This window comes from Triplophysa dalaica, chromosome 4, assembly GCF_015846415.1.
Source record: "Triplophysa dalaica isolate WHDGS20190420 chromosome 4, ASM1584641v1, whole genome shotgun sequence".
Classification (NCBI taxonomy): Eukaryota; Metazoa; Chordata; class Actinopteri; order Cypriniformes; family Nemacheilidae; genus Triplophysa; species Triplophysa dalaica.
Window position 1 is genome coordinate 693,575 of NC_079545.1, and position 24,899 is coordinate 718,473.

The window sequence follows — 24,899 nt, forward strand, 5'->3', positions numbered from 1 at the left end:
TTTTAGATTTTCTGTTAGTTTTAGTTTAAGTGTTGTATTTGTTTTTAGGTTTGATGCTTGATGCTTAAGTTTAGTTCAGTCTTATGTTTTCAGGTTTCCTTTTTTATGTAATTTAGGTTTTGTTTAGAATTTTGTTTTAATTTCATGTTTAGTCATTTAGTTTCCTGTTCATTTTAGTATAGTTTTTGGTTTAATTTTCTGATTTTAGTTTGCAAAATTACAGAACAACACGCCATTTTTTAACACAGTGTAGACATTGACATGAAATGAGCAAGAACACTTCTAAGTTGATTTCAGGCTAAAATGAAATAAAATGAAGATTTTCATACTTTTTTTTATTTTCTCAAAAGTGGATTTTGTGTGACAGTAACCCATAAGCCGTGCTGGTGTCATGTGTGTGATCCTGAGATGGTTTGTGGTTGGGTTAAGAGAGAATGTGGTGCTGTGAGCTCATAGCTCTTCTGTAATGGTGCATCATTTAAAAGATTGATGCCAGTATCCTCATATTCACCTCTCTGGGCTGGCAGGCGTCGGGCGGCTGATGAAATCTTTCCTCACTGACCTCAGGTCAGCTCTCAATTGGAGCCGGTCAATCAGCAGTGAGTTTCTATATGGACGAGTGGGGCGGATAAATCAGCCCTTTCTCTCCTCTTCCAGACACTGGATATATTTTCTGTGCCCTCATCCTCCAAAGCAATTCCAAGACCTTCTGTTTTCATATTGATTTGCTTTTAGTTTTGCCTGTGACAGCTGAATATTAGTGGCCTTTCAGCTCGCTCGCACGGACGCCGTTTATTTACAACACAACATGAGTCTAAAGTGCAAATGTGTGTTTTAATCCCAGGTAAAGGCACATTGATTCGCTTCTGAAACGCCGCCAGACGCTGAAAAGTAGTTCATAGTTTCATTGACTTTACTTTGCCTCGGCAATAAATGCAGCCAACGTCTGAATATTGATATCAGAGCTCATGAGATCTTTCATCTTTGTGTGACATTCTGCTGTGGTCTTCACATTCCAAACATTCAAATATGGTCTTGAGATATCATAAATATTCTCAATTTATTCTTTCCTACGAGGGATATTCAGTGCTGAGAGTAAAATCACACAACGGGCAGCGATCAGCCTTATTACACACATCATACAGAATGCATGCGTCCAATACATGAGCCGCACTGACATTCTGCTGACTCCACATTTTCTTAAATGCCAATCCCAGAATGCAATGCTGCAAAAGAAAGAGAGGTGAACTGAGCTGAGCATCAGTTTAGACTGCTGAAAAGACACATGAAATATCGGCCTCATTATTTCTGTGTGATTTGTGTTTTATACTTATTAATGTCATTAGAATCATGAGCTTAGTCACTCAGAATCATGAGAATGTACACAGTGTTTCACTTCATTTATAATACACACATGCACGCACACACTGAATATCTCATTCAATCATTATGATTATTGAAGTCAAATGCTCTGTTCTGAACTCACACACAGTACGAGAACTGACCTGAGATCAGTGTGTGTACTGCACATCGTCTTGACATTCATCTGTGCTCTTCTCTCTCTGTCTCTAAACACTTGTGTCAGTTTATTCTGTATGAGTATTTTCACACACATGTTAGTTTCTCTTCAGTTGTGTACATTATGTGAACACATCTAGAGTGATCGGTGCAAGGCTATCACAGGTGGATGTCAGTGTCTTGCTATCTACTTGTTATAGGAATAGTTCATCCAAAAATGCATTTTCATTATTAATGATGTGTCCTGGTATTTTTTCCATTATTTAGAATAATAAGGAACTCATCAAAATTATGAAACGAAACAAAGGGAACTATGGGAATTTTTTTTGAAACAAAAATTATAACGTGTTATATTTGATCATCTTCACCTTTTGGCTAGAATTTGCAGAAACGATTTGAACTTTCTTGTGATTTTCTTGAGCAGCTTCTGGAGGTCTCACCCGGAGATGCTTTTAACAATATTAAAGGAGTTCCCATCTCCTGTTGGCTTCTCTTTCTTCATTATTCAGTCAAAGTTATTCATTTCAAAAGCATTTTTTATTAAACAAAAGTTTTTTCATGAAGAATCATGTTTGCCTGCAAAATAATATTTCAGTCTACTAAACTAATTTCTGACATTTAAGCACATGGTTCAGATCAAACAGTTTTTTTTTAAATAACGAGAAACATTTCCTTCAAGTGCCCAAAACTTTTGACTGGTAGTGTACAACAGCAGTTCTTTTCTAACATTTGTTTGCTTTGTGAAGCTGGAGAAGTAGGTCACATTGACTCCCAATGTTACCATAAAACACAAAACATCACTTCAAACAAAAATCTGTGTATTTGTTCTGAAGATCACAGAAACTCATCCATCAGTTAAATAATGACAAAATGATGATTTCTTGAAGAAATGTTCCTTTCGTGTTATCTGGGTGGTTAGGGAAAGTTTTCTCATCACTTTTATTGTTCGTTGATGCATCTGATGACTTTGAAAGCATTGTGAAATCAGTGAAATCACGATGGTTTGTAGCATGAGTAAAACATCAGACTTTCATTTTCAGAAATACTGGTTTTGTGTAGCAGTCTTCAGTTATGTGTGTTGTTGTGTAGTATCATAATGAAAACGGCTCTAATGGTTATTTCAGGAGGTCTGCCGGTCCGTTTTGCATTATTGATTCACGGGTGTTTCCGTCGGCCTCTTGATCCTGTGCCGTCTCCGAGCTAGAAGCAAATGTGATGTGTTTTATTTTAAGACCGGCAGAGAACAGGCTTTGCTTGACAAACGTCACGGTACAAACGCTGAGAGACTCGTCGGGTTTAAAGCTCTTGATTTCTTGCAAGGTGATTGTAATTTCATTATTGACTTCATTAAGCGATGATGATTTTGGTGGCACACGATGCTGAATGAATGTTTGATGAAACCCGCTCTGATGAGGTGGAGCGAACGCTTGCCAGGAGCCGCTGAACTCTGGAACACGGCCCGTTCAACACGCCATCAGGATACATAAAAATATCCCGGTCGAAGCCAAATCCCACAGACACACTTTAGCATTTAGATAACCCTCTTCTTACCCGCCTAAAGGCCACCGCAGGCGCCAGCTGCTCAATACTGAGAGCTTTAAGACCAAATATATTTATTGAGTGCTATTTAAGAGATATTTCTTATCTCGGCTCCTCCAAAACCCCCACAGACCACCGACTCGCAGGAGAATATTATTGCTCATGAGAATTGATGTCGAGTTCTCGGTCGTGTTGGATTCACAGTCTCAACTCAGTCTCAGATGTTTCTCCTCAAATTGTTCCGAAGAAATAAAAACACAAATGAGTGTTAATGTTGAAACACATGGAGGTGTAAGTGAATGTAGATTGTAGAGGTGTAATATTCTGGATTTGAGTCAATGTGATGAGATCTTTAGTAATATTGACTATTGATAGCAGACGAGACAAATGTGAGCTCAGTCTGTGACTCTTTTTCTCAGCAGAAATATCTGAGACACAAGCCGGGTTTACATGCAAACTTGTGAATTTAGCATATGAGCAAAATTGGAATATCGCATAAAACACTTTTGAATAAACACCGTTTCAATCCAACTAGTCAATCGTCACTTCCTAATAAACTGCCACTAAATATCAGTAATAAAAGTAAGAGAAGCCACTGAATATAATGATATTCATGTAGAATTAAACTTGCGCAAGCCGACGACTACGAAACACAATAAATGTGGCGCTTTTGTGGATGCCTGGGAAACACAGTCGTGACCGTTCTAAGACGCGATTACAGAATACTTTGAGGACTTTGCTCAGACATTTAAGAATGATCATAACAACATTTCTGATGCTGTGTAAGTACATCTGTACTGTGGTAAGTCAGGTGATGTCGTCTCATAGTGCCGTTACGTGACTTTTTGGAGGAATTTGTTTGGCAAAAGCGTTTCCATCTCCCATTATTCACATTAACCCTTTTTTCGCTAAGATGAGACACCACTTCAAGTGAGCCTAAAAACTTTTTTGCTAATTGAGGGTTTTAAATTCGATATTGAGTGTTTCCATCACTCGTTTCTAAATGCAAATTAAACCAGAGTGATGGAAACCCGCTCACTAATGAGATTTAAGATAGAATTTCCGTTGACTCTGTATTTAATCTCACTTATGTCTGGAGACACAATATAATTGATGTGGGTAACACTTTACAATAAGGTGCTGTTTGTTAACATTAGTAAGTGCATTAGCCAACATCAGCTAACAATCAACAATTTATTTTTCAGCATGTATTTAATCCTTAAAGTTGCTCATGTCAATACAGTTATTGGTGTTAGTTCATGGTGTGTTATGTAAGGGATAATGTACAGGCAGCCGGTATGTTATCACAGAAATAATCCCTGTCAGTGTGATCAGGACGTGAAGCGGAGGGTCTAGTGTCACACTGAAGGGGATTATTTCACCATAACAGCCGGCTGCTTGTACATTATCCAGCTTATTACACGTGACACATGAGATAAAACTGGACATGAATTGTGAATTTGTATATTTTGTTAGCTCATATTTACTGAATGCAGACCTTCTTTTCAATTGTTATAGTACAATCTAAATAACGCTGGATTGTTTATCAGAGACTGTTGTATCTATTTTTAATAGTTACAAGCCTTTTTTAATGGATGCCCTGATAAGATTTTCTTGGCTTTTACTGGTGAGCGTCTGTCAGTAAATACAGTAGCTGACATGTTTTAAATGAAGGATGATTTGACATGTACTGAACGTAACTCTACCAGCTAATGCATCATCAAATCATTTACCATTCAACAGGTCGACATTAGAAGAGAAACACAAAGACAATAAACTAAATACAAATAAGATTATTTTAGCATCTAACTTATGAACAGAACACGACAGACTCCTGCCAATGGTTTCATATTGATCAGAAATTGGCCGATACATGTTTTCTATGATAAATTAAGAAAGTAAAAATATTTAAAAGTGTCTCTTGAGCTGATTTCCCAGACGGACCGTGATGTGGTCTATCTGTATTGTAGAAGTGTGTGTGTGTGTGTATGTGTGTGATTGTGAAGTCAGGGCTGTTGGCACCTCTGTTGTCATGGACTTGCACCCATCCGTGAACTCACCATCTGGATTCTCCCAGAAATCACATTAAAGTTGCAGGAGCAGGAATACATCAAGCTAAATGAATATTGGCAGAGGGCTTCACAGACGGCCTAAGAGAGAGAGAGAGAGAGAGAGAGATGGAGCGAGAGAGAGAGAATGACAGAGAGGGCGAGAGAGGAAGAGAGAGAGAGAGAGAGAGAGAGAGAGGAAGAGAGAGAGAGAGAGGAAGAGAGAGAGAGAGAGAGAGAGAGAGAGAGAGGGAGAGAGAGAGAGAGAGAGAGAGAGAGAGAGGAAGAGAGAGAGAGAGAGAGAGAGAGAGAGAGAGAGGAAGAGAGAGAGAGAGAGAGAGAGAGAGACAGAGAGAGAGAGAGAGAGAGAGGAAGAGAGAGAGAGAGAGAGAGAGAGAGAGAGAGGAAGAGAGAGAGAGAGAGAGAGAGAGAGAGAGAGGAAGAGAGAGAGAGAGAGAGAGAGAGAGAGGAAGAGAGAGAGAGAGAGAGAGAGAGAGAGAGGAAGAGAGAGAGAGAGAGAGGAAGAGAGAGAGAGAGAGAGAGAGAGAGAGGAAGAGAGAGGAAGAGAGAGAGAGAGAGAGAGAGAGAGATGGAGCGAGAGAGGAAGAGAGAGAGAGAGAGAGAGAGAGGAAGAGAGTGAGAGAGAGAGAGAGAGAGAGAGAGAGATGGAGCGAGAGAGGAAGAGAGAGAGAGAGAGAGAGAGAGAGAGAGTGTGTGTGTGTGTGTCTCACTGTGATCAGATATGATCTCTCTCTCTCTCTCTCTCTCTTATGTCACGTCTGTTGTTCTGAAGGTAACATCAGCTGAGAATCTACATGTCCTCTTAATGACAAACACATTTTTGTCATCGTCACAATAATCTACATTAACATTCTTTCTGAGGAAATCTGATGATGTCACCTGTGTGGTTGCCAAGGTGTGGCTGAGGTGTTGTGAGCTTGTTTTAGACTGTTGCTATGGTTCTGGATGGGTTAGAGCAGAGCTCCTCGACTGTGTGTGTGTGTGTTTGTGTGTCACATGCAGATACACACACTATCACAATCCTAAAGACACATATACCATTAAGATACACAGACTAACATATACATGCAAACACACTCATAGACACACACACATTCTAACAAAAAATAGACACATCATAACGACACAACTGTAATCACACAGACACTCACACAGACACACGCATACAAACATATACACACGTACAAACACAATCATAGATACACACACATGCTAACATAAACATACACTATACACACATCATAATGACACAACTGTAATGACAGACACACACACAGTGGAGGAGATGAAGTGTTGACAGGTTGTGGTAAATAAGCTGAAGTGAATGAAGACACAACACATCAATCACTCTTGTGTTTTATTTCATTATGTAAAGACTGTGAGAGGACGAATGAAAGTCAAGTGAAACTTCAACCACAAACACCAGCACTGTGTGCGTGTGTGTGTGTGTGTGTGTGTGTTTGTGTTCTGACTGTACTGTTGTGTATATGTAGATTAGAGATGATGTTCAGATACGAGAGAGCGTTTAATGTGAAGTTCTGCTGCACTTTCCACCTGTTGCCGTCTGATGTGAAATCAATAAGGTCTTTGGATGTTGATAATGACTTTAACATCGATTCTTCTTCCTGTTGGCAGGTTTGCAGGTCATTTTTCCCGAGTACCTTCAGGAGAAGTTTGTCCAGTCGGCTCTGAGCTATATCATGTGTAATGGAGAGGGAGAATACATCTGTCAGAGCAGTCAGTGCATCTGTAAATGTGCTGAAGACTTCCCACAATGCAACTGTCCCACCACTGACCTGCAGATCATGGAGAATACTCTGGTGGGCATGGCCGAGACCTGGGAGGCGTCTTACAGTGACTTTGAGAACTCAGGTAACTCCAGCGCTTCAGAGGTGTAGCTTCACAATGTCTACATCAATGGTTTTCAACACCAAACGAGTGTTAAATCATCACTGTTAGAATCCTTCATGGGATTGAAGCTAAGACTGAAGTTCATTGTTGAGATGTTTACACACACATCTGTATCGTCGCTGTCAGACAGAATCTTCATTTCTCCATTTTCCATGATTTTAGTTTTTTTCATCAATTATTCGTCCCCTCTGTGTTTGTCTCTGGGTTTTGCAGATATTTACCCAATAAAAGTGATGAAAAGAGCTTGTGAACAACACAGAGTTTATTAAAATGCAGTGATTTATAATGGGCTTTCAGACACAAACAATATATACAATTATTTTATGAGCCATCAGATTAACAATGAATCAAATATAATATATGTGAACACATTACTGCTTTGACTTGTTCAGTGTGTTAATCGAGTCAATCCAATAAATGCTATTTTTTTGCCCAATTTTGTTTGGTTTGTTGGCGAGTTGTCTAATCATCTGTCGGCTTAAATGTTGAGTCTGTTGTCATCTCACACAAGCCTCTGTCTGCTCAAAACTCATCTTCTCTTGCATGCCAAAGTTCTTTGAGACAGTAAAAAAAACGAATCTTGAATAATTCAGGAGCCCACAGTTGCGTCTGTGAGAAAACAAGGTTTTAATTTGATCCCATTTCTTACATTATAGTACGGCATGACACATTCTCACTGAGGGTTTATCTGCTCTCAGTCACTGTGGGCCAAATACTGTGCTTGTGTTCCTGTTTAAATGTGATAAGAAAGACGCACAAACAACATCTAGACTTGTGCTGCGCTCACAGTTAATGCAGCTCACGCATGGACAGACGCATTTCAGCTGCTGAGCAAATATTTCTCACCAGAAAGACGTAAAGCAGGAGAAGGTTTTTCCCAAAGGCGATTCTTCAGTGTCTGTGTTATGACCACAGCAGATAATGAAGCGCTAATAAAAGAGACGACGCCACAAGAGCTCTGAATGAATCTTCTGAAATGTCAAGCCAATATAATGTAAGAGGTGATAATTGTTAGAAAGTGTTAATAGAGTTCTTCAATCATCATCATCAGGTCTGTGGGGTGATGAATGTTTGTCAGATGTGAATTATCAGTGGGCTCTGGTGTGAGATCACAGATTCATCATTGAATTATCAGATAATATCACCCGACACACTGTCATGATTCCACTATCATGTCATGTTTATTCTTGTTGTTTGAGTGGAGTCATGGCATAACCTATGGTTTTGTGTGAGATTGAGTGATCTTTCTCGTGTCTCGTCATTGTTCCCTACATCTCGTTCCTCGTCAGCCTCTCCTTAGTGCTAATCCCCAGCACCTGTTGCTTGTTATGATCCTGTGTCTGTCTTCCCTATAAAGAGTCCTCATGTTTCATTGTCCTGTGCGCGTTCATTGTAGATGTACCTGGTCCTCGTCTGAACGTCATTCTATGCTTGTCATCTTGTTCCTGTTTCCTCCCTTATAGTAAGTGTTAGTTTAGTGCTTGTTTCAAGTGTTTGTTTTATAGTCTAGTTAGTTAGTGTTCTTGTCCTTGTTAAAGTTTATATTGTTATCCTGTCTTGTTTTACCCCATCGTGGGTCTTTGTTTTGTGTTTCTTTGTTAATAAATTCCCTTGTTTACCCCACGTCTGAGTCCTGCCTGCAATTGGGTTCTCACGCCATGTCTCAAAGAGAGATGCATGACAGAATGAACGCGCCAAACAGAACCCAGCAGGCAGCCAAGGTGAACTGCTTGCGGTCCCGCCAGGCACGCCACCTCTGCGGTATCCGCCAAGGAGATGGTGATCTGGGGACCTACGTAGAGAGGTTCCTGGATGCCGCAGAGGAGGTGGTCTTTGGGGAGGCGGAGCTAGCGGTGTTGTTCAGCCGCGGCCTCAGGGATCCTCTGTCGCCGGCGGAGATGAGGATGCTGAGACCGCTGGACTTCGATGTCGTGTGGCGGTATGCCACGAACAGGTCCGAGTCCAGGGTCCCAGTACAATCCTGCTATCCATCTCCGCTGGCTGCTATTCCAGAGGGTCGTACCCTGCAGGTCGGGGTTGTGGGCATCACCGTGCCCTCCGCCTCAACCGCAGCAGCTTCACCACCACCGACTGGTCTCCGTGGCAAGCGGGGGAGGAGAACTTCCTCAGGGTCTTCCTCTGAGGCCTCCAACCCGGAACCGGCTTTGCCCTTTACCTCCTTCCTTCAGCCGACCACCAGACGGGTGGCTCGGCTGAAAAAGAAGAGGCAGCGGAGGTCAGCCGGGAACCAGTTGGTCCCGAGTCCTGTGGTCCCGAGTCCTGTGGTCCCGAGTCCTGTGGTCCCGAGTCCTGTGGTCCCGAGTCCTGTGGTCCCGAGTCCTGTGGTCCCGGGTCCTGTGGTCCCGAGTCCTGTGGTCCCGAGTCCTGTGGTCCCGAGTCCTGTGGTCCCGAGTCCTGTGGTCCCGAGTCCTGTGGTCCCGAGTCCTGTGGTCCCGAGTCCTGTGGTCCCGAGTCCTGTGGTCCCGAGTCCTGTGGTCCCGAGTCCTGTGGTCCCGAGTCCTGTGGTCCCGAGTCCTGTGGTCCCGAGTCCTGTGGTCCCGAGTCCTGTGGTCCCGAGTCCTGTGGTCCCGAGTCCTGTGGTCCCGAGTCCTGTGGTCCCGAGTCCTGTGGTCCCGAGTCCGGTGGTGTCAAACCCCAAATATTTTTTGGGGGGGCGCTGTGGGAAGGTGACGGTCCGTCCGGCACCGAGCCCGGCCCAGCAGCCGCCGGAGGTCGCTGCCCAGCCGCCAGAGGTCGCTGCCCAGCCGCCAGAGGTCGCTGCCCAGCCGCCGTCAGAGAGCGCTGCCCAGCCGCCGTCAGAGAGCGCTGCCCAGCCGCCGTCAGAGAGCGCTGCCCAGCCGCCGTCAGAGAGCGCTGCCCAGCCGCCGTCAGAGAGCGCTGCCCAGCCGCCGTCAGAGAGCGCTGCCCAGCCGCCGTCAGAGAGCGCTGCCCAGCCGCCGTCAGAGAGCGCTGCCCAGCCGCCGTCAGAGAGCGCTGCCCAGCCGCCGTCAGAGAGCGCTGCCCAGCCGCCGTCAGAGAGCGCTGCCCAGCCGCCGTCAGAGAGCGCTGCCCAGCCGCCGTCAAGTCCGGCTGCCCAGCCGCCGTCAAGTCCGGCTGCCCAGCCGCCGTCAAGTCCGGCTGCCCAGCCGCCGTCAAGTCCGGCTGCCCAGCCGCCGTCAAGTCCGGCTGCCCAGCCGCCGTCAAGTCCGGCTGCCCAGCCGCCGTCAAGTCCGGCTGCCCAGCCGCCGTCAAGTCCGGCTGCCCAGCCGCCGTCAAGTCCGGCTGCCCAGCCGCCGTCAAGTCCGGCTGCCCAGCCGCCGTCAAGTCCGGCTGCCCAGCCGCCGTCAAGTCCGGCTGCCCAGCCGCCGTCAAGTCCGGCTGCCCAGCCGCCGTCAAGTCCGGCTGCCCAGCCGCCGTCAAGTCCGGCTGCCCAGCCGCCGTCAAGTCCGGCTGCCCAGCCGCCGTCAAGTCCGGCTGCCCAGCCGCCGTCAAGTCCGGCTGCCCAGCCGCCGTCAAGTCCGGCTGCCCAGCCGCCGTCAAGTCCGTCTGCCCAGCCGCCGTCAAGTCCGGCTGCCCAGCCGATCTTCCAACCCTGGTCCAGCCCGGCATTCCAGCCGTGGTCCAGCCCTACAGTCCTGCAGGGGACTAGGACAGTTCCCCCCAGGACTACTCCTGTCAAGCCTCCTGGGGCTCCGCGCCCTGGCGCGTCCCCAAGGGCTGGAACTTCCCCACCCAGCCCTCCCCCTTCTGGACTACCCATGTTTTCTTGTCTGCCCCCACCCCCCCTCCCTTGTTTGCTATTTTTGTTGTCTCACCCCAACCCATTTGTTATTATTTCTTGTATGCCCCTTGTCATGTTCACCTTGTCTGTCTGGTTTTTGTCTGTTTCCCAGTCAGTCTTGTCTCGTTAGTTACCCCTTGATGAACACCTGGAGGTGCTCATTAAAGGGGGGGCTTATGTCATGATTCCACTATCATGTCATGTTTATTCTTGTTGTTTGAGTGGAGTCATGGCATAACCTATGGTTTTGTGTGAGATTGAGTGATCTTTCTCGTGTCTCGTCATTGTTCCCTACATCTCGTTCCTCGTCAGCCTCTCCTTAGTGCTAATCCCCAGCACCTGTTGCTTGTTATGATCCTGTGTCTGTCTTCCCTATAAAGAGTCCTCATGTTTCATTGTCCTGTGCGCGTTCATTGTAGATGTACCTGGTCCTCGTCTGAACGTCATTCTATGCTTGTCATCTTGTTCCTGTTTCCTCCCTTATAGTAAGTGTTAGTTTAGTGCTTGTTTCAAGTGTTTGTTTTATAGTCTAGTTAGTTAGTGTTCTTGTCCTTGTTAAAGTTTATATTGTTATCCTGTCTTGTTTTACCCCATCGTGGGTCTTTGTTTTGTGTTTCTTTGTTAATAAATTCCCTTGTTTACCCCACGTCTGAGTCCTGCCTGCAATTGGGTTCTCACGCCATGTCTCAAAGAGAGATGCATGACACACACTGCTTCAAAAACACAATTTGACAGAATTATAAGATCTAAAGTCTAAATGAGGGCATTTCAGTGTGTGTGTGTTTGTGTGTGCGTGCATGCGAGTGCTGCAAGTGAGTGTGTGCCATCAAGCATGCGAGTGTGTGTTCATGTATGCAAGTGTGTGTGCGCGAGCGAGTTTGAGTAAATGTGTGTGAATGTGTGTGCGAGAAAGTGAGTGCGTGCGTGTGACTGTGCTGTTTTTGAGCATCTGTGCTCATTTGCGTGGAAGGAGAAATGATGAGTTTCCCTTATTTCCTAATTACCAAAGTTTTATTTTCTGTACTAATTACCAGATTTTCCCCTTCAAAGCTGTTATGTGTTCACACGAAAACCAAATCACAAAACGCACACAGTCAGACTTCACAAGTCATGAGATGTGTGAAGGTGCATCAGTGGTATGTGAGGTCATTTATAAATGTTGGTCTCTGTGCTTGTGTCAGATGAGTTCAAGTCTTTTCTGAAGCGTCTGCCCGCGACACATTTCCTGCCGGTGAGCAGCGTTCATCTGTTGTGGGGCAGTGACTGGGATCTTCAGAACCGCTATCGGCTCCTTCAGAGTTCTCTAGAGGTTCAGAGACTGAAGATTCAACGCACGGCACGAAAACTCTTCGGTCTGAGTGTCCGCTGCCACCACAACCCCAACCACCAGATGCCCAGAGAGAGGTGAGATCACACACAACACGGTTGTACTTCATGAATTTGCCACTCTACAGTTAAAGGGATAGAAGATCTTTTGAGAAATGTGTCTGTGGTTTTGTGTTCACACAATGGAAGTCAATGGAGTTCAGTGTTGTTTGATTATCAACATTCCTCAAAATATCTTCTTTTGTGTTCTGAAGAAGAAAGACCCTCACACAGGTTTGAAATGAGAGTGAAGTTTCATTTTTGACTGCATAGGATCAACTTTTTGGGGTTTTGGGTGACTAAGGCATGTATGTCAAATTCTGGAGTTTAAATCGTGAATTTTTTGACATGTTGAGTATGTTTCGTGTCTCAAAGTTCACTTCTGTGTTGACTCCATGTCTTGTGTTCCATGCAGTAAAGTTCTCAGGAGTGTTCATTAGAAACTTTCAGCCGTGAGAACACCTCGACTCTTTTTCATTCTTAACGGTGGGCTGAGGAAAGCTTGTCACTGTCATCGCTGCCATCCAGAGTTTTCCTGAAAGACACATATCGTATCAACACAACACTATGACAACACTAACTATGAGTGAAACTATGAACCCAACTGTATGAGGAACACAGATATCAACTCTGAGAAAATAACTAATGAAGCCATAAGATTTGTTTCGCACCTTTTCAAACGCTCATCATCAGTTTTTCTGAGCTGGGCTGTGTGGTATATAACGTCACGTAGTGATTGAGCTGTCGGTCAGACGTCTGTCGTGTCTCGGCTGACCCGCTCTCTCTGTCCTGAAGGTGGTGATGATGTCCTCTGCAGGATGGGTTTAAACATCTTCCCTCTGCTCATTATCAGCAGCAAACCGCCTCCATCCAGCCCATAAAACTCCTGAGGTGAAGCTGAGAGAAACACGTCTTTCCGAGCACTGCAGTCATTCATTCAGCTCTCAAGTTTTGTCCTGTGGGATCCTTCCTGCAAACGTCATATTTCACCGGTCAAACCGTGTCATTATGATGAGATTTCAGCTGGAATAGATATGATGTTTTATTATCAAAGTTGTGGAGCATGTGCATATAACTAACCCGGCTGGTTTCCCATAACCAATCTCTCCAATTATCCTTTAAGCTCGTGAGTAAACCCTTACCAACAGACAAGACGCCTTACTCTCATTCTCTCTATGTTTTCGGATCATCCCTCCTCCACCCATACTCCTCCCTCACCATCAGCCCATTTTTACTGCAGCATAACAGGGGGGAATGACCCGAGTCCGGGCACATACCGGCCTGGTGCCCTCTTCCCGGACAGTTTGAGGCCCTCGCCCCAGGACAGCACGCCAAATACACATACTATCTGTCCCTTATTATCTGTATTTATTATCTGCTAGCCGATCCGATGATGATTCATTTACGTTTCGTATCTTTCTGGTTCTGTCCCTGCAGTGCATGATGGGAATTGTAGTTTGATAAATGCGCAGTCTTCATCAGCAGGACAAACACAATCTCAGTATGATGTTATGTGCGTGGTCGGGAGATTCTTAAGGTTGTGTGTGAAGCGCTGGTGCTCTGATACGTCACACTTTTAACCTTCTCTTTGCTCAATTATTGCCCTTTTTGAATCGTGCACTTTCTATTTTCGGAAAGCTTTTCAAAGTCAGCTCTGTTTATTCCTGGCTGTGAAAAAAGCTGATGCAAGTTTTACATGAATATTTGGTCTCTAGAGTCGCTGCTTCCTGACTGTGATCCAGGATCAGGTAACTGCGAATGTGCGGTCGGCTGAAATTCTCAATGAGAGCTCTGTCGGGGCCAATTCACACTTGACTTGATCTGGGTGCTTGCCAGGGTGTCACTCTGCAGTTGCCGTGCGCCTGTTAGCGTGTTGCCGCACTGTCGCTAGGGTGTTCTGGATGGATGCTCATTGGCCCAGTCAACAGATCCCTCGTCTCTGATGATGTTCTGATCTCGTCCCAGTCAGGCCAGGTCACGTCTCTCCTCAACGAGCCATGTGCCTAATAGAGTTGAATGATAAACGGCGTGCAGTCTGCGAGCGCTCCGTCACCTCACCACAAACATGTGAAGACAAACACTATAGTATCTGCATACAATTCCCTGTTGCGACTCCAGTCAGACACTTGTTTCCACAAAACAAATAACGAAAGAAAACAAAAGCAGCAAGCCACTGAAATCCATATTGAGAAAAGCAGTTAGATGAGTTGTGTTTGTCACATCGCATAAAGCGGGCTTGTTAAAATGAATATACGTTAATAAATGCCACAAGTGATACGGCTACATAGGCCTTCAGAACACAAACTTGTTATGCTTCAAGTCAATCTGGAGAGAACTGAGAAACAAATCAAATAACATTTTAGTCGAATTATAGCTTGACTGAGACGCAAATGTAAATATCTGACTAATGCTGAAATGTTCACATGCACTGCATTTCAGCTAACGTATATTTTGTTTTGACTATGCTGTGTTTGTCTTGCAGGTCGGTGCTGCAGTGGCTGAACCGTGTGCAGTCGTTCCTGTACTGCAACGAGAACGGCTTCTGGGGAAACTTCCTGGAGAGCCAGCGCAGCTGCGTGTGCCACACAGGGGCCACCCTGTGCCAGCGGCCCATTCCGTGCGTGATCGGCGGCAACAACAGCTGCGCCATGTGCAGCCTGGCCAACATCTCGCAGTGCGGCTCCTGCAACAAGGGTTACAAGCTGTACCGCGGGCGCTGCGAGCCGCAGAACGTGGACTCGGAGCGCAGCGAGCAGTTCATCAGCTTCGAGACGGACCTGGACTTCCAGGACCTGGAGCTGAAGTACCTGCTGCAGAAGATGGACGCGCGCCTGCACATCCACACCACCTTCATCAGCAACGAGGTGCGCCTGGAGACCTTCTTCGACCCGCGGTGGCGCAAGCGCATGTCGCTGACGCTCAAGAGCAACAAGAACCGCATGGACTACCTGCACATGATGGTGGGCCTGTCCATGAAGATCTGCCAGATGCGCAACAGCAGCGTGGACCCCATGTTCTTCGTTTACGTCAACCCGTTCAGCGGGAGCCACTCGGAGGGCTGGAGCATGCCGTTCGGCGAGCACGGCTACCCGCGCTGGGAGAAGGTGCGCCTCCAGAACTCGCAGTGCTTTAACTGGACGCTGCTGCTGGGCAACCGCTGGAAGACCTTCTTCGAGACCGTGCACATCTACCTGCGCAGCCGCGCCAAGGTGCCCACCGTCCTGCGCAACGACACCGGCCAGGGCCCCGTGGACCTGTCCGACCCCCACAAGCGCCAGATCTACATCAAGATCTCCGACATTCAGGTGTTCGGCTACAGCCTGCGCTTCAATGCCGACCTGCTGCGCAGCGCTGTGCAGCAGGTCAACCAGTCGTACACGCAGGGTGCGCAGTTCTACTCGTCCTCGTCCATCATGCTCCTGCTGCTGGACATCCGGGAGAGGATCAACCGACTGGCCCCTCCGGTGGCACCCGGCAAACCCCAGCTGGACCTCTTCTCCTGCATGCTGAAGCACCGGCTCAAGCTGAACAACAGCGAGATGATTCGTGTGAATCACGCCCTGGACATGTACAACACGGAAATCTTGAAACAGTCGGACCACCTGACAACCAAACTCTGCTAGAGAACACCACCCCGACCCTTTTTCTGTTACTTTGCTTTTCCACCTATTATTGTTACTATTATTAACAACAACTTTGTAATTGTCTGACGGAAAGTAACGAGACGATAAACGGAACGAGGGCAAACGAAAAAAAAAAGAAATAATGACTGTATCATATTTGTCCAAGCATGTCTGTCATTTCCTTAAAGAGAGAGAGCGAAAAAAATGATTCAATGCGACATCCGGTGACACAGAGGCCTTGATTTTACTTTCGAGGGAACAACGGTACGTTTTAAAACTGCCATTCCTTATCGCATTTTTAAAGATGACAAAAGGGCAGAACCAAAATCTGAAATCCTTTTCTTAATCAGAACTTGTGTCTTGTTTTTCCAACAATTTGACGATAGATTTTGTTTTTAATTTAGAAATAAAAAACTCGTTTGTAAACTCGATGTAATCCTTGAGTGGAAAACAAGACAGAAAGCATGATTAAGAAAGTCTTCATTTGCTGTACAGTCTCTCAGATGCTAATGTGTGTTGCCGTCTGCGGGTTTCGTGAGTCTTTGGTTTCACATCATCACTTCACGCTCTTTTGTACAGCTGCGCATTTAATGTACATGTTGTGATTGCTGACGTGTCGAGCTTTTCTGCATCGCTTCATCTCTTCAAGGGTCCGCATAAAGCCATACATTTCTCAGAGGAATGATTCACTGGAGAAAAAAAAACAAACAAAGCAAAACAGAAAGACGGCGGGCACATTTTCTGAGAAATGTCCAACGAATCGCTTTTGTATTTTTGATTTTCAATCTTTTTCTAATGAAATATAGCACAGTGGTCTGAAAAAAAGAATATATAAATACATATATCTATCTACACACACATGTACAGCGGGAGTACGGCATGACAAATGTAAAGCCATCGCATTTCATTACCAAGAGTCAATCCACAACACGAAATATTCAAGTTTGAAATATCTATGATGATTTTAATCTGCTTGTATACCAAATGTACACTTTGCTTTTATAATGTTTTCTTTCAGTTTTCTATTCCTTGATGCAATTCAGGTTTAACTTCTTGACATCTGAAAGATGGAGATTGGGGGTTATCTGACTATGTTATTTCTAGGACAGAGGGAATGCGATCATCATTATTATTATTATTATTATTAGTATGAATTATAATTATCCAATCTTATTAAGTGCCTGTTAGCGATCCCTTTAATGCTTTCACAACGCAAATTCTTTGGATTTTATTTGATCATTTGTATTTATTTAACGGAAACGAGACCCTCTTGAATCTAAACGTAGGACTCGTGGGAACGGGGCCAAAAGCTAAAGGTTTTTTGCATGGATACTCTTGAGAGTTAATGAGTTCTGGTATTTATTGTCAATGTAAATATCTCTTTTGTTTTGTCTTGATATAGCCATGAAATCAAAGCTTTTCTTAAATCACTGTATATGAACACCACCACGCCGCCCCCGCGCGCGCACACAAGTTTTTAGTGTAAATACAGCAGAAAGTCATTCGGTCACGTCAGGAGAATCATCACCAGCTGATCTGAATCTGCTTTCATCTTTACGCTTCATTCTGCCTTCAGTACGCTTCTGTTTCACACACACACACACACACAGTCCCGTCGGTCGCTCAGTGGGTTGACAAACTGCTTTCAGTACTTTCTGTAATTTCTGGTGTTCTGTTGAAATAACTATATCAAGCTTTCTTCAAATGAATGTTTCAAATAATAATCTATTTCTCATTAAAATGATATATTTAATAAGAAGAGCCATGCTGGTTTGTACCACGCGTGTGTTAGAGCCGGTGTTTCTCAGCAGTACGCCATCCAGATGGAAAGATTCAGGTTTCTGATCACTGACAGATCTCTTTAAAAGTTCATGTGTCGTCTCACAGAAGACTCAAGTGTTTCTGTGGATGTGTAGGACGTCGACTGCTCAGTTCTTAGCCTAAACGGGATAAGTGTAAAAACATTTAACAACAGATGATCTGACCAGAAGGTGTCTGGAAGGAATCTCACTTTAAGATAACCAGTGTTGGGTGTAACGAGTCACTAAGTAATTACTTACTGTAATTGAATTACTTTTCACTTGAACAGGTAAAGTAAGGGATTACTCCCTTTTTACAGTGACTTCTGATGTAAGTGAATGTAACAAATCTCAATAAAATGGAAGGAAGGAGGCGGGAACCGGCAAACATTTAAACATTTATTAAAGTAATATAACAGCCGGCGGCCCCTCACGGACGACCGCCGGCGAACAAAACATAATATAAATACAAACATAACATAAGTTCGGGCCCGGTCCTCTCTCTTCGACGGTCCGGTCGCTCGTTCCTTTTATGCTCCCATCTCCTACGTGATTCGAGCCCGGTGTGCGCACAGCTGGCGCTAATTCACAATTACTCACCGGACTCGAACCACGGTCTCGCCCCGCCTACTCTACTACAGTGAACTAAATATTTCTTGTAATATATGTGTAAAATAGTGGAATTGGCATCAAAATTATAAGTCTAACTTTAAAATCTGTGCTTTAATGTATAATTCTCACATACTTTGGTCAGTTTATAAGAATACTTTATGTAGTTTTATATTATTAATTTGAATGAATTAAAAAAGCTGTTTCATGTCTTGAATCACTGAACTAATCAAGGTCGATGGTGGATATAGAAAGTAATTATTAATAAGTAATTAAATACTTTTTGGAGAGAGTCATCTGTACAGTAATGTAATTATACTGTTGCATACGTCATTAGTAACTAGTAATGAATTACTTTGTCAGAGTAACTTACCCAACACTGAAGATGACTGACCGATCAACCCTGATGTCATTATTTCAAAAGCACATTGGACATTATAAATAGATCTTGTATTTTGTTGGAATTGGTTGGGAGAGAAAGCATCGCAGGAGCAGTTCAAGTTTAACACATGATTTGTTTAGATCGCTGATGTTGACAGTAATGTAACAATATAAAGATGCGAACACGTCAGGTTTTCTCTTGACTTTGTTGGATTCCGACCCAATTGCACAACGAAGTTCATAAAGACTCACCCACAAAAACCCTGAAATCAATGATATCCTTTCCAAGTCATGGAGGTGAAGAGAAAGCCCTGGGATGGCAGATGCTGCGGGACGTCCTGCATCACATTACATGAAGCTTTGATTAATGCGGTCGCAGGTAATGAAGTGGACGCTTGTCAGCCTCCACCTCCAGTCTTCTGCCGGGATATAATTACAATGTCCTCATAAATCACACTGCTTTGTGTTTAATGTATCGTATGCTCATTGCTAAGATTGTGTGAATAATTGATACAGAGATCCACTCGACCATCCACAGCGGTTGACTCCTGCAGACGAGAGAAAACTTCAAGGTATGGAAACTGTTTTACATGAACATGAGTTAATGACGTGCAGTGACATCGTGAAGGAGTTTTTTCTTCTTGTTTTTGACCCATTGACCACTGAAGGTGAAGTTATCCTGAGCTTTACATCCTGTGGAATTCATTATGATGTCATGAAAACATGCTTTAGGTGTGTTATTGCAGTCTAGACAAGTCATGCGAATCTTATGGGTGATGTGTTCCTGGAGTATATTTTGATATTATTCTGATATAAGTGAACTGTGACGTAAGTCGTGTTTACTGCCTCCATCACTTTATCAGAATCAGATTCAGCGTGAAATTGAAAAATTCATTAATGTTCATAATGCAAGTGTAAAGTTTACTCCTTCACAGAATTTAGTTGGTGTTACATTTACATCAATTCATATGGCAGATGATTTTATCTATACACTCAAAAAAATGAACTGTCGCTGTTGTTAGTTTTACTAAACCCATCCTTGTTCACTGTACATAAAGAACGCAAGTAATTATGATTACTGACTTTTGTATCAACATAGAATAAATAAGTTCAACTGATATGCAAATAAAAGAAATGTCTATCGCTGTAGATCCTTGCTAAATGGAATGTCAACCCAACAATTGTTTCACCTAGATTATTTTCATTTTCTCATGGTAAAAAGACAAAATTAATCATTACAATTAATTACACGACCCAAATCCAACGTGATTTAAAGTGAATTTGATCTCAACATTTTGTGGCCTTGGAAGATGTATTTTCATTGTAAAGGACATGAAAGCATTGGATAGAGACGGGGAGCGGGAGCGGGAGTGGACTTCTAAGGTTCTATCTGACATTTTTGTCTGAATTGAGTCATTGATATATTCTATGTTTTTTTCTTTGTTGTGTACATTTTAGGGACTTTTTATAGAAAACAAAAGGTTTTAACTACGAGTCAAATGAAATGCAAAAAGGTGCCGATTTGTTCCATATTTGTGTTCATTGTAAATCAAACCCGGGATTTTAATGCATCACTTTGTCGAAGAACACTTTCATGTTGACTTTAAAAGCTCTGCAAGAGTTCCGGCAGAAAGTCATCAATCTGCTTTATTTTCTTGCTTGTTTTCCAAAACAAAGTAAATGTGTTTAGTGACGGCACATAAATATGATGGTTATCCAGGAGAAAGCAGTTTCTGCGAAAAATAAATCTGAACAAATTGTTTCTGGATAAGACGGTCCAGTGACTCTGACAAGAAGCTTCCTCATATGGTCACCTAACTATGGAAAATGTCCAATAAAATCAAAACATCGCGTGCTTCCCGTGATGTATGTTTCTGCAGATGTGCCGTGGCAACTGTATAAAAATGGTCTTCTAATTTGCTGAAAGACACAACGCTTGTGAAAGGCCATAAATCTTCATTCTCAACTTTAGCTCTGTGAGAAAATGTGCCATGAGGCGCAAGAAAGCAATAAGGAGGAAGATTTATCATAGCCATCAGCATCTTCAATCACAGCTTCACCAGAGGAACAACACTAAACATCAACAATATTTCATGAATATCCCCCGTGTGCTTCACCATCACGCTGACCGCAGACTGATCGATTCGGTCCTTAAACCTCCAACTCTCCAGGCCTTCATGTCAGATTTAAACAAAAGATGAGCTTGTTTGAGCGTCAGCTCTCTGAAGGCACACACACACATCTGCTAGTGTTCTTCTTCTTCTGTTTGGTGGACCTCTGAGCTCTAAATTCACCAAATATATGATCTTCAGCCCTCACAAAAAAAACGATCATTCATAGTGGACTTTATTTAAAAAAATAAATAGTTTGAAGTGAGTAAAACCTGGGTGACATTTAATTCAAATCTACTTGAAGTACCCTTCAATGTTTATTTTAATTATTCAAATTAGTGCCTAAATATCACAGTTGTATACTTAAAGTGCAAAAATAAGATAACTGGTAAACTACATGTGATGTGAAGTTGACCTAAAGAAAGCTTACAAGTATATTTGCAGTATCAAACCTACTAAATTAGTGCACTGAGAGTATACGTCTACTTAAACAACTCAAAATTGTACTACAATTTATACCAGTATAAATGTAAGTTTATTTGTAGTAAAGTTACAGTACAAACAAACATTTGTAGTTGTAAACAAGTTGCGTACTCAAAGGTTGCTATTGCTACACTGCAAGTATACATAAAGTAAAAAAGGCCTTTTTCACACTGCGCTTTACCCCTGGTTATCTTCATTCTAAACCCCGCTTTTAACCCCCTGTTATCCCAACATTTTACCCAGGGTTATGAAACGCTGCTCTGAAGCAGGCTCAGCACCGCTTTTGAAGGGTAAACCCCACGTTGCAGAGCCAACATGTGCAGTGTGAAATGAAGCGGGGCTAGAATGATACGACCAGGCGCTTAGCAACGGACAACCAATCAAACACTGAACAGGGCTTACCTTATTTCACAGACTGTGTACATTCACATAAACTCTGCGCAGTGTAATCAATCCTTTGAGTTTTTGATTTGTTTGAGTATGTAACGTCTTCAGAGGCTTTTTTATGCTTAACTAACAACAACAGATACATGCGACAAAAAATAATAATAAGTAACAATAATAACAACAACAACATAGCATAAAAGATCAAAAGATAACAAAAACAATATACACAGGGGTTTTCAGACTAACAATCAACATTGTATACATACAACATAAATAAATAATAAAATGTCTTAAGAAAATTGAAATTCAAGGCTATGCAATAGTCCACCGTTCTCTTAGCTTTACTGTTCCTTACAACCTTCAATTTCAAAATTTATAATGTGTAAAGACTGGTGTCTTTCTTGAGCATCAACATTTGTGAATATGTGACTAACCAAAAATAATAAATAGATTGACGAAAAAAAATATTTTTTTTAATCGAAAGGTTTGTCATAGAAAAACAGCCAAAAGGGATTTGCGCAGCGTCATCGTTTCCTGGTTGTTATTTAAAGGGATCACGCACTGTTTTTATTCAGTCATTTATCCAATCATGATTGTTGACAGTGCATATTCACAAATGAGAATGTTAACCCAGGGTTTAGTGATGGACAGTGTGACACATCAGATTATGAATACTCATGGTTATCTCTTAACCCCTGCTCATTTATAAGCAGATGAAACATGAAACAGATAACACAGGAGTACAGGAGTACTCAGAATAACTCGAGTTTAACCATTTCAAGTGTGAAAAGTGTGGCAATTTAGTGTCAAGTAGTATTCAAATAATACGCTTACAAGTATACCACTAAAGCACTGATGTTAGAATTCTTACTACATGAAGTATATACTATATTTAGAAACAGATTTAGACAGAATTTAAAAGGGTCTGATGTTTTGCTCGCGTGCTGAAGGTAAAGATCACGGCTCACATGTACTGGCCTGTCATAATTATGATGACAAAAAAATGAAAAAGAAACATCTTGCAAATCTCCGTCTTCATTGGTGTCGTTCTTCGTCCGTCCTTAATCACGGGATGAGATCAGAAAGGCTGTCGGTGACCCTCAGAACTGACGCACATCAGACTTTAACAGGATTACTGTAAAAGCATTTCAGCAATAAACTCAAACCCGCAGTAATCCTGTTCTCCATCAGAGCTGACCGTCACTCAACATCTCACCTTGATAGAATTTTCCAAAGAAAGACTTTAGATGAAGTGAAAATGAGCGATTCATACCAAACCTCAAACTCACAACACAAATACATATTTTCAATATAAAACATTTATTATTAGCAGAGCACTATGTTCATCAGGTTGTAAAGAAATGAACATGTTCACATTTAGAGACACAGCAGATGTGAACAGTTGTCTCAAGTTTCGAGGTGTAAACCGTCCCGGTGGAGACGACCAAACATTTAAACTCCAGCAGTGAATTTACCAGCACACAATCCAAGCTAAAAATGCCATTTCACCTCAGACACCGTGTCATCCATCATTCTGTGAGGAGAGTCAGTGTGTGCCAGAGCGCTCCTGAACACATTCTCCTTAACTTCTGAATACGGTTCTCTGGGACGGAAAGAGTCAAGTTCATCATTGTCTGTCTGTCATCTGTCTGTGTGCCGCAAACTCTCTAAAACTGAGACAGAATACATGAGCACAGTCACCTTCATATCACCCATCAGCTTTTCATCAAAACTACAACTGTTTATGTCTAAACCTCAGGATTACTGTAAATCACCTCATTTATGACGAATTTAACTTTCTCTGGTCTGAGAGCATTAAAACCACTGTTACTTCAGAATGTAAACAACAATAAAAATGATAATAATACAGACAGTAACCATACAGTTGAAAGAAAAAGTATGTGAACCCTTTGGGCTTACTTGGATTTCTTCATAAATTGGTCATAAAATGTGTTCTGATCTTCATCTAAGTCACAACAATAGAGAAACACAGTCTGCTTAAACTAATACCGCACAAACATTATACGTTTTCATGTTTTTATTGAAGACAACATGTAAACATTCATAGTGCAGGGTGGAAAAAGTATGTGAAACCCTAGACTAATGACTTCTCCAAGAGCTAATTGGAGCCAGGAGTCAGCCAACCTGGGATCCAATCAATGTGATGAGATTGGATGTGTTGATTAAAGCTGGCCTGTCCAATAAAAAACACACACCAGTTTTGAGTTTGCTGTTCTGAAGAAGCGTTGTCTGATGTGAACCATGCCTCGCACAAAGAGCTCTCAGAAGAACTACGATCAAGAATTGTTGACTTACATAAAGCTGGAAAGGGCTACAAAAGTATATCTAAAAGCCTTGATGTCCATGTGTCCACGGTAAGACAGATTGTCTACAAATGGAGAAAGTTCAGCACTGTTGCTACACTCCCTAGGCGTGGTCGTCCTGTAAAGATGACTGCAAGAGCACAGCGCAGAATGCTCAATGAGGTGAAGAAGAATCCTAGAGTGTCAGCTAAACACTTACAGAAATCTCTGGCACATGCTAACATTTTTGTTGACAAATCTACAATAAGGAAAACATTAAACAAGAATGGACTTCATGGGAGGACACCACGGAGGAAGCCACTGCTGTACAAAAAAAACATTGCAGCACGTTTGAAGTTTGCAAAAGAGCACCTGGATGTTCCACAGCACTACTGGCAAAACATTCTGTGGACAGATGAAACCAAAATTGAGTTGTTTGGAAAGAACACACAACGCTATGTGTGGAGAACAAAAGGCACAGCACACCAACATCAAAACCACATCCCAACTGTGAAATATGGTGGAGGGGGCATCATGGTTTGGGGCCTCAGGCCCTGGACGGATTACTGTCATCGATGGAAAAATGAATTCCAAAGTTTATCAAGACATTTTGCAGGAAAACTTAAGACCATCTGTCCGCCAACTGAAGCTTAACAGAGGATGGACGATGCAACAGGACAACGACCCAAAGCATAGAAGTAAATCAACAACAGAATGGCTTCAACAGAAGAAAATACGCCTTCTGGAGTGGCCCAGTCAGAGTCCTGACCTCAACCCGATTGAGATGCTGTGGCATGACCTCAAGAGAGCGATTCACACCAGACATCTCAAGAATATTGCTAAACTGAAACACTTTTGTAAAGAGGAATGGTCTAAAATTTCTCCTGACCGTTGTGCAGGTCTGATCTGCAACTACAGTAAACGTTTTGGTTGAGGTTATTGCTGTAAAAGGAGGGTCAACCAGTTATTAAACCCAAAGGTTCACATATTTTTTCCACCCTGCACTAAGATTGTTTACAT

The 24,899-nt window shown here is 43.1% G+C and overlaps 1 protein-coding gene across 1 annotated transcript in view; it reads left to right on the forward strand.

Annotated features, from left to right (window-relative positions):
• brinp1 (bone morphogenetic protein/retinoic acid inducible neural-specific 1) overlaps positions 1-20,882 on the forward strand; it is a 93,478-nt gene extending 72,596 nt beyond the window's left edge. Inside the window, exons 6-8 of the mRNA XM_056746811.1 lie at positions 6,762-6,998; positions 12,000-12,222; positions 14,666-20,882. Coding sequence (XP_056602789.1) covers positions 6,762-6,998; positions 12,000-12,222; positions 14,666-15,806 — 1,601 coding nt within the window. The 3' untranslated portion in view covers positions 15,807-20,882. The remainder of the gene's footprint in view (positions 1-6,761; positions 6,999-11,999; positions 12,223-14,665) is intronic.
• The last annotated feature ends 4,017 nt before the right edge of the window (positions 20,883-24,899 follow it).